Source organism: Quercus robur, chromosome 8, assembly GCF_932294415.1.
Source record: "Quercus robur chromosome 8, dhQueRobu3.1, whole genome shotgun sequence".
Classification (NCBI taxonomy): domain Eukaryota; kingdom Viridiplantae; phylum Streptophyta; class Magnoliopsida; order Fagales; family Fagaceae; genus Quercus; species Quercus robur.
In genome coordinates this window covers 41,283,001-41,297,112 of record NC_065541.1, presented here as the reverse complement: position 1 = coordinate 41,297,112, position 14,112 = coordinate 41,283,001, and the positions used below count along the sequence as shown (strand labels likewise).

The following is a 14,112-nucleotide window of genomic DNA, read 5'->3' as shown; positions in this document are numbered from 1 at the left end:
AGTTCCTCTTGCCCTTTTGCTCCCTTCAATTTTGAAACTCATTCTATGTCGGGGCATTCATTATTTGTCATTGCACATGGCAAAAAGAGTTACTTTATCCTTAAATCCAAATGTTATACCAGTGAAACACAGGGTGCTTTGAACTTTGAACTCCTAACCTCAAATGTTGAGGTACTTCTATAAGCACCAAGGATAACACAAGAGGCTATTGAAGGCTCAAATAAAATTTCTTCAAAAACTTTTATTTATATATATATATATATATATTTATATATATAAGTAATAGAAATCCATTAAAAAAGCACTATCCTATTACAGCGATGTATACAAAAGAATGGCAGAAAAACAAGAAGAAACAGAGCATTTAAAATATAAAAAATAAAAACCTGAATGATGGAAAGGTAAATCATCTAAAAAGGTCATGAATGTAGTCATGGAGAGGGTATAGGAATTGCAAGTCCACTCATATAACATTTTTAAAAAGAGAAATTTGAGATGTGGCAAGGGAAATTCCTTTCCCTCAAAAGTAAGGGGATTTTGCTCTTTCCAAATATACCACATTAGGCAAGAAGGACATGTCATCCAGACTTCCCCACATACATAGACAGTGTACTACAAACATAGCAAAAAGTCAATCAAAAAGATGCATGAAAAGTACAACTATCAAGTAAATCAGACAAAGAAGCAAAGTATAAACACTTGAAGAAATTATTCACTCAAAAAAAGTTTTGAGGAATAAAAGCTTCAAGTCAGGAATCGATCTCTCACTCCCTTCAATAGTCTGAGCATTCCCCTCCCACCAAATACCCACATGAGGCAATAAGGGATCATGTTTCAAATCACTGCTTTGCTGTGCTTGCTAAACTTGCTAGGCCAACTGGCTAGGAGCTCCCCAACACCTCTTGGCATGACCCATTTAATCTCAAATAGTGAAAATACCATATTCCTCATATCTCTAGCAACAAGGTAATGTAGAAGTAAATGATCAGTAGTTTCCCCATCCCTCTTATACACATACAACACTAATCAATCACAACAATCCAATGCCTTTGCAAATTATCAGTAGTTAAGATTTTCCCCAATGCTGCTTCCCAAAGGAAGAAACTGACCTTTGTTAGCACTTTAGGTTTCCACAGATTCTTCCATGGAAAAGACTGTTGAGCTATGGAGGGTAACACCTTATAGGATCTAATTTCAAAAAACCTCCAGGGAAAGGATTCTAGCATTAGCTTATCCACTCCACCTCGTCTCAATAATCCATAATATACCATATCCATAAAGGATTTAGAGTAGGAAGGTTGGATAAAGTGCCCTTTATCAAAGTAAGTCAGCCCCCCTTGAAAAGGTACATTCTTTTCCAACCAGCCAAACACCTCTCCATTACGCTATTCCACATAGATTTTTCTTTGAAAGTGGAACCTAAGACCCAAATATGTTATAAGAATTTAAGCTACCTTGCATCTCAAAATACTGGTCAAAGCTTCAATATCCGACACATCACCAACAGGAACCAATTCGGATTTCCCCAAATTTATCTTCAATTCAGATATAACTTGAAACTACACAAAAATTGCTTTCAAGTGTCACAATTGCTCTAGATGAGCCCCAAACAAGATCAAAGTATCATCCGGAAATAGAAAATGTGAGATCATTAATTGATTAGCAAAAAGGTCACCAATTGAAAACCCTGATATGTAATTGCCTCCCCCTACTGTCTCCAACAACCTACTAAGCGCCTCCATCACAATGATGAACAAAAAGGGGATAAAGGCACTCCCTGTCTCAGCCTATGAGCTTTGAACAAAGCCACTTGGGATTCCATTCACAAGCATCGAAAAACAAACCGGGGAAAAATCCACTTCCTCCACCTAGAATCAAACCCACGTCGTTGAAGCATATACAAGAGGAAATTCAAATGCACATGATTGTAGGCTTTCTCCAAATCTAACATGCACAAAACCCCTGGTATGCTGTACCTTATGTGACTATCTAAACATTCATTGGTAATCAATAGAGTCTAGAATCTGTCTCCCTCTTACAAAGGCATTTTAGGGTTCAGACACCCTCTTGTCTAGCACCATTTTCAACCTATTCAAGCAAGGATCTTATAAACCCTAGTAATCAAACTAATAGATTGGAAATCCTTAATCTCCACCCGTGATTAATTACTTTTGTTCTACATGAGCAAGGCCTGCTCACTCCTTCACTACCGTCAGGCAGTAATTCATGCAAAGAAGGGTGTTAGTGTTAATGTGTCTAACCATCCATGAGCTTAAATTAAATTGTTGGCCTGCTTCCTGATAGCAGCTAATTGTTTTCCACAACACTCCATAAAATTATATAAATTACATAAAATCCAAGCCCTTGAACATTATATTTCCAGTGATGTTATTTCAAAGAAGACACAAGAATATATATATCCCTCTAGTCTGGAAGCAAAAATTCCTTTTAAGATTTAAAGAGTACTATTAACTTATCAAAAAGGTATAAAGAGTACCATCTAAATAGGATTGTCTCAAAGTTAAAAACAAAGTACAGAGATGAAACTTTTAATCAAAGACATAAGCAAGACAAATCATTCAAAAGAAGCAGATCAAGAAAATTGGAAAAGCTTGTTGCTGAAGCATGCTTAGAGAAGATTTAGCCTGTAGAGACAACCGTTCTTACATTTTTATCTATGAGATTAAAAGCTTTCTCCAGGATTCGTCTCCTTGAAGAGTCCATCACAGAAACTTGTTTTACAAGCTACAACAAATAAGAGATGTGAACATATGCATTTGTATTCTTTCTTGAGGAAACAAGAAGAAACTAAACATAGCTGTTTCTTGAACATTAAGTAGTAAAAAATATACCAGTAGCTGAAATGAATAGATGAACACAGATACAATAGCTGAGTCTTATTGTCCATGCTTAGAGGCAGCTTAAGAAGATGAAATAAACCATACCTGATCTTTGAAGCTGTCATATACAACAGCAAGAATCAAGCTGGTGATGAAGTAAACCCCCAATAGGATGTAAAGAACAAAAAACAGACAAAACCAACGCGAAGCCCTTCAAGACAATATAAATTGATGATACATTAGATCAAGGTTTATATGTCATCAACAGAAATTTCAAGACTTCAAAATAGAGAAATACCATGGAGATGTGACATGGCTCCAACAAGTCCCCAGGAAATTACATAAATGTGGAAACAGAACAAGTAAAAGCAATAATAAAACTTCCAGAAATGACTACAAGTGCTTTTAAAAGGGCAAAAGGGTGGGCAAATTAAAGAAAGCCTTTTGATGTTTTGAAGAGTAACAATGGCACATTTTACCATAATAAGACAGGACTTCCCTCAAGGTTTTGAAACAAATTATGATACCCTCCAGGTTGTTGACCTACACTGACCACCGCGACTACTGACTTTTCTCATCTTAAATATGTACTAATCATTCTACTCCTGGCCACATTTAATGAATCATGAAACTATAAATGGCAAAAAATGGACAAAAAAATTCAGTGCAAAGCAAGTATATGGAATTTCTCCAAAGAAGGGTATAATCCTAAATTTAAAAAGTCCAAAAAAGCAGAAAAAGGATATCACATAAGGCAAACAGCCAATCAAACAAATTTTAAGTTTATACCAGGGAGGGGGAGCTTATATTGAGATAGCTAGATACTCTCAAAAGTCCGGCTATTTCCTTCCTGCTAGAAACCCTACAAACAATATGGAAATAGCTTTCCAAGGAGTAGGACTTTAAAACACTTATTACATGAACAAATAAAGCTTAATGTAAAAATTAGTAAATGCAATCCATAAGGAGATTTGACCTTCAATACGGAAATTCTATTCTCAAACCCCTAAAAAGAGAGAAGTTATTATAATTTACATAGTTTCTCTGATACCACGTAGTCGGCAATGGTTGATTGTGGGTAATACCATGAAAACCAAGATGTCAAGCTTAGGGTTAAAAATTAATAAACCCTAATACACATGTATCATTTATAGGGTTAACTCCACAATAGAAGATGACACAATCACCCATCCAACTTAAACAATATTACTCATAACAAGTTACTTATCAAAAAAATATATATTTATTACACATAACAAGTGTCATATTCTGACTTTGTTTCAGCACTCCAATATTTGGAATTCTATAATAAAAGTACTATTCCCTACCAAATCACTCAATTTCGTACTAGTGGAGCAACCTCAAGATGACCACTACAGTAACATTAGTAATAAAAAACCATAAACACCTACAAGATTCGAACCAGTTCAAGATTAGATAACTTTACAAGACTAAATTCTTCAAGGAAAAACTGCCAGTGGTATCTTAAAATCTAATCTTTTGGCAGCTTAATGGGTTTCTCTTATGTTGCTTAGATTCTATACCATAATATTCATGTTGATGCCTAGGCACGTCATTTAATTCTCAAATGATAATCACATGAAGAACACAATAAATGAAAAGATAAACAATCATGTAGTACTAAGGCTGCGCAAGTTTCTTCACTTGGAAAATGCTCAACATTCAAATTAGTATAACAAATGAAAGTTCTTAAAGTAAATACACGCATGAATTCAGATAAAAGGAAAATACACGACACAGGCAGCAACAAATTCAGGAAAATCCAAGTTCAGAGACCAAAGAAATTCAGAAAGTTGGTTTACATTCAACACACGGCCATCTTTGGAATTTCCTAGTTTGTAATTGTGTCTAGGGATCTTAGCTTATGTTTCCTTGAGGGTTATAAGCTGGGTCCAGAGTTGTTGGAATAGGTTGTAACAGCAGACATGATTCTTATTCTAATGCTGTGATTCCTGTTTGGTTCAGTTTCCAGCTTAGTTTACAGGTTTTTTCCCTTTATTATTTGGGAATGACATTATTGTACGAATTGATGACGATACTAAAGATTTTATACTCTGTCAACTATTCTGGCAGCTATTGATAGCAAAAGATCCTGCAGTAATAAATCAACCAGTCGTGCCATCACGAACAGAGTGTGCCACATGGAAGACCCTTGTACAATTAGATTGGACAACAAATTTTTTTTTAAATGACATATCAAAGAAGGGATTAACAGCTTCAAAATGAAGCATTATTTTCATGCAAAGAACAGCAACAATTGGACATGTTCCAGTTCAGTAATAGCAAGCCAGAAATTGAACAACACTGCAAAAATATAAAAGGAAAAAAGGTATCTAAATCACTCCTACTTACTTGTACGCTGGAGTCCAAACATCTGGATTGTTGGATGTGGTGAACAAAACAAACATCTGATACAGTGTGGTGCCATACGAAGTAAATACTGTTTTCCCTTGTTGGGTATCTTCAAACATGACATAGGCTAACCAACTGGAAAACAGAAGAAATAAAAGCCATAAAGCCTGCAATTCAAGAAAAGCAGTCAGCAATAAGCATGAAAACTAAAAGCATTAAGCAGTATGTATTTTCACAACTAAACAATGGATTAAAATGGAACAGATGCAAATGAAAGTGAGCGATCCTCCCAGAGTCACAAGCAAAAAGTAAATTTTCTTGTAAGAAATTTTATTAGAGAGAGAAGACCTTCAAGTACAGATGAAATAGACAAGAGTCCACTAAAAAATTACATTGTAAGACTAACGACATCTATAAAATCTACAAAAGGAACAGAGTCCTGCCAATAGCAATTGAACACTCATGCAGTAAAACTGATGTAGTCAAATTTGACCCCATTGAATTTATGATTATTTATCTTTACAAATTGTTTATAAACTATAAAAAATTGTAAACTCAACAACAATAAAGATAATGTACAACAATAAGATAGTAAAGATACCAAGACATTTAAGTAGGTGCTAAGCATTCCAGCCAGGATGTCAATGGTCGCTCGTAATTCCCTACGAACAAAAAAGAATGAGAAAACATCAAACTAATTTAACATAAGTTGGTTAACAGTTAAAAGTAAAGTATAAAGACATGCATGCACATCATGACATGTAACATGTATAGCTATCTACAGTGATTATGCAAGTTCTGATCCCAAAAATTTGATGTCACCAATGGTTTGTAGCTGCATTTAATTAATATTCTGGCCTTCAGACCATCAAGACTTAATTTATGGCCTCTGAGTATGTATCACAGGTCCCACTCCTTTTAATCAGGGAGTTCTCTGTATTAAAGGTTTTTTTTACCCTTCACTGTCAGCATTGAGTGCGTATCTCAAACTGAATAAGTCTTATACCTATTGGTAAGGTTCAAGTATGGGGCATGATATTGCCATAATGATTCTGGGAAAATTTGTCAGTTCATTTCACCCTAACAAGATACTTCTTTGCACTGGATTTTTTTTTTTTTTTTTTTTTTTTTGGGTAGAGCTTTGCACTGAATTGATTATAAATGAAAACTTTATTCATTAGTACCAAAGAAACAAACTGCCTTAAAGCAAAGATACAGAACTAAAACTATCAGCAAAATTCATTTCACAGATTTTTCAGTTCAACAGAATAATGTCTTATGTTCAAAGTACAATTTCAAAACTTTTATCATCTCAGCTCTAAAGATATGATCAATAATTTCTTGTGTATTTGGATGGTTGTGTCTGCCCTTCAGGTTTCACCTAGCAGTCTTTTATTGATTATCACCTCACATGCATATATGTCCTAAGCAAAGACAGTCTTCAAATAAAACAGCTTTATACAATTCCAAATCTTGCTCTATAAAGGAATAACCCTTACTCCATGGTTCATTTTTCATTTAACTGCTCTTAGGTCTTCTTGATTCCAACTCCATTCACTTGAAGACAAGCAATGAATTTTTTTTCTTAATAAGTGATAAAAATCTTAGTAGAAAAGGTAGAACAAGTACAAAATGGAGAAAACATTAAATCCTCCTCAACAAATTACAACCAAAAAATTAAAAAAGAGAGAATCACAATGATATCTACCTATGATCAGCATCCAGTCATACAAGGATAATACAAAAATGAATTATAAAGATGTTCTATTAAACTTGGAATCACGAAATGTACTGTAATTTCTCTCCCACCAAATTGTCCTCATAAGACAAAGTGAAACTACCACCCAAACTACACTTCTCAAATGGCAAAGAGATCTCCCTTTCCAGCCCACAAACATCTATATTCATTGGGACCACCCATTGCATCTCGAATAGAGATAAAGCTAATGACCATTACCAATGTCCCACAAGAGATAAAGCTAATGACCACTATCTCAAGGTAAGCAACCTACCTATCAAAATTGCAATCAGTACTGTCCACCAAGGCGTGGAGAGAGAGTGAGAAACAAATCTTCGGACACATGAACAACTGAAAGCTCTTGAATTCCAAGGACTTGTAAAATGATAACATTCCCAATAATGGTCTCATGCTCACCCACCATCAAAGAAACCACCAAAAAAGAGACACCGCCATAAAATTCCTCGATCCCAGCTACAGGAGAGAGAATGAATGAAGAGGGAGGTTTTTTTTTATGATAAGTAATTAAGATTTATTGATATAATAAAATAAAATAAAAGAGACACCCAGTACACAGGAAGTATACAGGGGTAGATCGATTGGGTTCTCTTGGGTCTTGCCAAGATCGATTGCGGATACTCTTTTTGGTTGGTGGAATTGGCTTCGAAAGCATTCATCTAGCATTTGGAATTTAGCTCCTTTATGCTTGATGTGGTGTCTTTGGAGGGAGCAAAATAGGAGGATGTTTGAGGACATGGATAGCTTGAATGACCAGCTATTGGCCTCTTTTAGTGGCACTTTGTTTGATTGGTCTAGGGCGTGGGGACTCACCTCTAGTGATTCTCTCCCTATATTCCTTAGCTCCCTCCTTTGTACTTAGTATCTTTCCTTTTCTTTTTCTTTTCACTCTTTCTTTTCCCTATGTATTTTTCTCTCTGCCTTATGTTTTTTTGCATGAGGTTGTGTTTTTGAATATAATCTTTTTTACCTATCAAAAAAAAGAATATAAGATAAGGGTTTGTTTCCCAAAGTTGACAACCGGTCCAATAAGGTTCTAAAGAAGAATAATTAGGCCTGGCATGGATCTCTCTTTATCTTCAATGCATCTACTATTTCTTTCCCACCAAAGACACCGCATCAAATAATGGGGAATGACCATCCATATATGTCCATTTCGATGACGACCAAACCAATCTTGCCAGGAAGCTAGGAGCTCAACAACAGACTTTGGCATAACAAAAATTACTCCAAATAAGCCCAAAATCATAGACCATAGATCCTTAGCCACCAGACAATGAAGAAAGAGATGGTCAACAAATTCGATTAACAATGAGGATTGTTGTACAGTATGCTCTACGACGTGCAACTAATCTGAGTGAAGTTCTCCTATGTTATCAACAAAAAACAAATTCACCATTCACCTTGAAGAGGGAGATGTTAGAGGGAGAGAGACATCGAAAGGCATTTGAGGTCCATTAGTAGCTAGGTGAGGTGGAGCTAAGTTAGCTATTTAATTGATTTGGCAACATTTGTGATGGCGGAATCATAACATGGTTAAAGAAAGGACATTCTCTTTGGAAGCCTAAGGCTAAGGCAAAGCCCAAGAATAAGTGTCCATGGTAGTTAATTAAGTTTTTATATTTTATTTGGTTATTCTTGAGTCAAGGATATATGATCCCTGGACAGGGGATGTATATTATTAAAGATTGACATGATTATTAATTTTGGGAAGTCTTTGTAAAGGAAATTAGAGTCTTAGCATACTATAATATTTCTTGGGAAAGTTCTAGAAGGTTCCTAGCTGTTTCTAGGGCTTCTAAAGCCTATTAATAGTTCTGGTATAAGTATAACACAGAATCAGCCTTAACAATAATTAAATGCTGACTGGCATTTTGAAAGAGCTTTTCTCTTCCCATCTCTCTCTCCCTCCTCTTCTCTCTCTTCTCTTATATATCATAAGTAGAGGAGTCACATTGTGCTGTCACCTCATCTTCATTCTTTTCTTTCTTATTGTCCTCGTTCTCTTTCTTTTCTCACCATGAAAAAAGGACTATCTTGATTTCTTGTTTTAGAGGACCCTACTGCAATTTTTTCATTTCAAAGCATAACTTTTTAAATGTACCTTGGGAAGTATAAGTTCATAAGACTTAACCTCTGCAAAATCAGTGTACAAGCCCATGTTTCCTTACATCTAAATTCTAGGCATGCACACACATACAAAGATACGGGTAATTAAAAAAAAAAAAGGGTTTTACCACACAGTACCTAAAGTTCAGCATGAAAAACACAACTCTGATATATGGTGCAATTCTAAAAGGAAGATAATCAAAGCCCCCTGAAGACAAATAGAGAGCATAAACCAGTATATCAGCAACCCAAATTAACAGCAAAGCCACCTGAAAAAAACAAAAATGGAAATTTCACAATCAGACTAAAGGAACAGAATATCACAACATTGAACTTTCAACAGATAAATCAAATATATGTCAGCACCAGACTTTTTTCTTCTCTGGCCTACATATAAAAGGGTCAACATATGAATTGCATTATAAACCGTAAGATCATATGATCTCAAAGATACACTGTTTCTTATTCCAGTCCAATCATTGTGGACGCTGTTGATGTTTTTGTTGTTGCCGCTACTCAAACTAATCCAAAAATTAATGGAAAGAAAATTTAGAAATCAAAAGGCTACATTTTACTTTCTATCAAGGATATTTCATTGCTTGAGACTTCTTTTCATTATCAACAAAATATGCATTTCGATCTATTCACAGCTTGAATCATAGACCATTGTTTTGGGCCTTCATCCAAATCATAGAAAAAACAATATATAATTTTTTTATATATCAAAGGCAATTTCAGGCTGTCTTACATGGTCAATACTTTAACCTTGATCAAACCAACTCCTGATAGGAACTCTTTCTATTAGATCCACTTGCTAACCTTTTATTTTTTTTCAAACTGCATTTAATATGCATTTATCATCAAGTAACTATCATATGAAGAAATCAGATTTTTTTTAGTAAGTAAAGATTTTACTAAAATAGGGCACACCTAGTACACCGGAACTGGAAATATACAAAAGAAATGCAAACAAAGTTATGATAAAGTGCATAAAGGTGCAAAATGGTCACTCAAGAAGCAACATGTGCACTTAAAAAAATGCAACCAAAATAAGAATATGAACATGGATGAGAAGAATACAAGTAAGGATGAGGTTAAGTCATCTCAATATTAAGAACATATTCAATGAACCAAAATGCAACAACATCTAGAAACATTTCAATACAAACTAAAGGTGAAAGAAGATCAGAATGACAACCAAAGAGAAAATCCGCTGAAGCAGCATGAAAAGATAAGTGGTTAATAATACAACTAAGAGAGCATCAGCTAAATAACTAAAGAAGTCAATCTCATGAAAGATTTACTTTCTTTGGTGAACTTATCAGTTATTTGAGTCACAAATTTAAATACCTAGTACAAGATATATACAGAAGGTTCTGATTATCAAAAAAGGCTTCTTGGTAAAAATTAAAAACCAGGAAATCAATTTCTTTCACTTTTTGGTAAGTCAGAAAATAACTATACGAGAAAGAATCAGGAAGTACCTTCAATCGATTAAGAAGACTTTTCCAATAAAGACGGTACCCTTCATATGAAATTGGAAAGAAGGTATGTATCACAAGTATGAATAGACATATGCCCTGCAAAAAAAAGCAGAAACTAATGAAACTTGCAAAAGATTGTCTCTATAATACATCAAACCAAGGAAACTAGTGGTACAAAAAAACTAAGCTGAGATGCTCAAATACACCTTAGGGATCTAGCAACATGCCCAAAATTAAACATTCTGTAGTTCGAGTACAAGATTTATGTACCACCTCAACACCATGCATCATTTCTAAGACTAACCAGACTATAAATAACATAAATCCTAGACATGCTATGTATTCAATCAACACCTTCTAACACTAGACCTAATATGATCGAATAACCAAAAAAAGCCCCCCTAGAAAACATCATTAACAGGTTATCAGTATTTGATAATGATCACCTACCCACAATCCAACATCCATTAACAAAGATACAACAAATGGCCATGCTCTTTATTTATTTATTCTTTTCTATGCATAACCAAACTACAGACCCTACTCATAATGGATCAAACCTGAGACTTCTGATCAAAGAAGACAAACTGAGGATATTGTTCCTTTAAGACAGATTTTTAAACAGGTCTTACTGCCATTATCAAAGAAACTTTCAACAATTCATCATAATCTTTTTCAAAAGATCAAAATTTCACTTGTAACTTTCTTATCAAGTCCAATGACCATCGACTCAAATGGAACTTCCTTCTTTCAGAAGTTTGGCTGGACCGTGATGTCATGGATTCAAAACCTACCAAGCGTATTTAGCTACACGGCACCGACGCGGCATTTTGGCCGCCGAACCCGCGTCCGACGCGGGGTGCTGCGGGCGACGCCGCTGCCTGCGCGTCGGTGCCGTGTTCCTTTTTTCTTTTTTCGGCGCGATACGCGCCGATTCGGGCCGAATCGGTCCGTATCGGCCGCAACCACCGATACCGGCGCCGAACCGGCCGATTCAGGCCGAAATTCAAAAAACAAAAGGTGCGAAACGCACCGTTTGGCTGAAATTTAAAAAAAAAAAAAAAAAAAGTTGCAAAACGCACCGTTTGGACAAAAACCCTATATCTCAGTCTACAGTTCTCATCTTCAGCTCTCTCCCTCTCTGGTCTTTGTGCTCCACGCCACGGCTCTCTGGCCTCTGCTCTCCGTCTCCCCTCTCTCACACTCACACAATCTCACTCTCAAGACTCTCAACTCTCAACTCACTCACACTCTGCTCTCCGTCTCCCCTCAGGTATCAATCTCAAGCTTTCTATCTTAGTTTTTCATAGCTCTCACATGCTCTGACTATTACTAAATGTGTCTGTGATCTGATTTTTTTATTTTTTTATTATTTTTTATATAGGCTGTAATAATGTTGTGACTTAGGTTTGATTATCTTTTATTTTGTTTTCATGAAATGTTTTAGTTATGTGGGTTGTATTTAATTTATGAACATCATTTTTAGTTGTTATTTAATACTGCTCTTAAATTTGGTATATATTTATATAATGTGAAAAAATATGCTTAGCAATATATTAAAAATATAAATAAAAATATTTTTAATAATTTTTTAAGCGTCGCACCTGCATCTTTTTTTTTTTTTAAATTGTTGAGTTTGGCACCCGAATTCAAAAACGTACTCGTGCTTCATAGCTGTACTACATGCCCATGTGTCTAATTATATGTTGAGTCTTTTTCTATTTGATTTAGAAGTACTTAATTACTTTGCTTTGTTATTAGGATTCTTGGTCCTTCTAGAAAAGAGGTGATTAGCACTTAGTAGTCCTTTCTACAATTGGGTTTTGTAATAGCCTTCTATGTACTATTTAGACAATAAAATTTAGATAAAGAGATTGACTTTAATAAAATTCCAGCAGCTAATTTTCTTTTTTAATCCTTAAGGGTGTGATTTCTTAGGAAACTTAAACGTGGTTGCTTAGGCTTTATCTATTTTTGTTTCATGTTCCATTCACCATTTTGACACCAAAAAGCCTTCAAATTCATTCAAGATCCAATATTTTTATTACTTAACCTTACCTACACCTTTAAACATCAAACCTATTCAAGAACCCTTCAAAATATCATTAATAATCCTAATTTGGTGCAAAAATTTTAAAGGTCCTACATCAACAAGAAACTCCAATCATTTCAAATATATAAGGTAACCACTTGGCACAAAGATAGCAAACAGATGCTAAACAGAAGTGGCTTTGTCCTATAAACTAGATTCCTAAATAGTTTTCAAACATTTCCAATTTAAATAATTATTATTAAAATTAGAGGTCATATACAATTCTTCTAAATATCTAACTCTTACCTCATAAATAAGAGACTCCCCACCAGTTAAGTAGGGCAACTGCCCAAGAAAGTAGTAATCCCTATCATTGCAAGAATCTGTAGAATAGTTGGAACACCACAAAGGTTTCTGCACAGAGTTTAGAGAGTTCAGAATAAATAAATACCATGGTTTACCAAAATTAAAGGGGGTGGTGGGGGGGGGGGGGGGTTGGGGGGAGAAAACCAACCTCTAAGAAATTTAGGATTATCATTGCAAAATAATTGAGGGACCAAAAGAAATCAAATCGAATAAAAACGAGGTAGGATTTTGCAGCACTCTGGAAGTTTGATTGATCCAGAATTTCCTCGGGTAAACCAATACCATCTACAGCCTGCAGAAAGCATTTTCAGCCAATAACCAATAAAAAGTAATCATTTGTTAGACTACAGCCTGCAGAAAGCATTTTCAGCCAATAACCAATAAAAAGTAATCATTTGTTAGAAAATTTTGAGAATAAGAATATTAAAGAAGTAACGACTGAAAATCTCAAATAATGTTATATAGTTGTTCAGAGAGAGAAATGGTAGACAAGGCTAAAAATTTCTATTTGTTTCTTTCTTGGTTACACAATTTGTAAGTCTTCCAAATATCACAAAATCCAATGTAAAACAAAGGACAGCTTATGAGGATAAAAAATTAAAAAAGAGATGCACATCAATGAACTTCTTCTTTGGTTAGGTACACACGTTAAAAGAATTATTAAAAAGAAACTTCAGAAATATATCCCTGATTTCATCATGTACTTTAAAGGCTTTCAACAAAATCACGAAAGATTGCAATCATAAAATGGAAGGACAATATTTGAAAAAAAAAAAAAAAAAAAAAAAAACAACAACAACAACATATATTACCAATGTATGGTAAATGTCAAACGGATTAATGTGCCACCCCTTCTATGATTCTATCACCACACATTACAAGATATTAATTTTTTTCAAAATCAATTTGAATTCTCATATGACTCTCCTTTTTCATTTTCTTCTATGGTAAAAGCTCAATTTAACTTGTATTCATGGAAACCTACTTTGAAATTCTAAAAACAAGCCCATTATGAAATAGACTTCAAAAATCAGTATTAACAAGAAGCATAATGCTATTTATGTCTTATTGGCAAATGTAACCAAGTGTTTGAACAATTAAGAACCTAATAAGGTACTATATCTAATTTTTATCCCACTACATATATTATCA

At 34.6% G+C, this 14,112-nt stretch overlaps 2 protein-coding genes across 9 annotated transcripts in view; both read right to left on the bottom strand.

Annotated features, from left to right (window-relative positions):
- The window catches only part of LOC126695537 (callose synthase 12), a 62,855-nt gene that overhangs the window by 29,647 nt on the left and 19,096 nt on the right, over positions 1 to 14,112 (bottom strand). The window lies entirely within an intron of this gene.
- LOC126695538 (two pore calcium channel protein 1A-like) overlaps positions 1 to 14,112 on the bottom strand; it is a 189,160-nt gene that overhangs the window by 174,383 nt on the left and 665 nt on the right. For all 6 annotated transcript variants that reach the window (XR_007646046.1, XM_050392343.1, XM_050392342.1 and 3 more), the window contains exons 2-9: positions 13,109 to 13,252; positions 12,901 to 13,008; positions 10,563 to 10,658; positions 9,217 to 9,347; positions 5,815 to 5,875; positions 5,214 to 5,380; positions 2,946 to 3,051; positions 2,668 to 2,745 (exon numbers count right to left, since the gene is read on the bottom strand). Coding sequence is in view for 5 of the 6 variants with exons in the window: in XM_050392343.1 (XP_050248300.1) it covers positions 2,668 to 2,745; positions 2,946 to 3,051; positions 5,214 to 5,380; positions 5,815 to 5,875; positions 9,217 to 9,347; positions 10,563 to 10,658; positions 12,901 to 13,008; positions 13,109 to 13,252 (891 nt within the window). In the remaining variant the exon portion in view is untranslated. The remainder of the gene's footprint in view (positions 1 to 2,667; positions 2,746 to 2,945; positions 3,052 to 5,213; positions 5,381 to 5,814; positions 5,876 to 9,216; positions 9,348 to 10,562; positions 10,659 to 12,900; positions 13,009 to 13,108; positions 13,253 to 14,112) is intronic.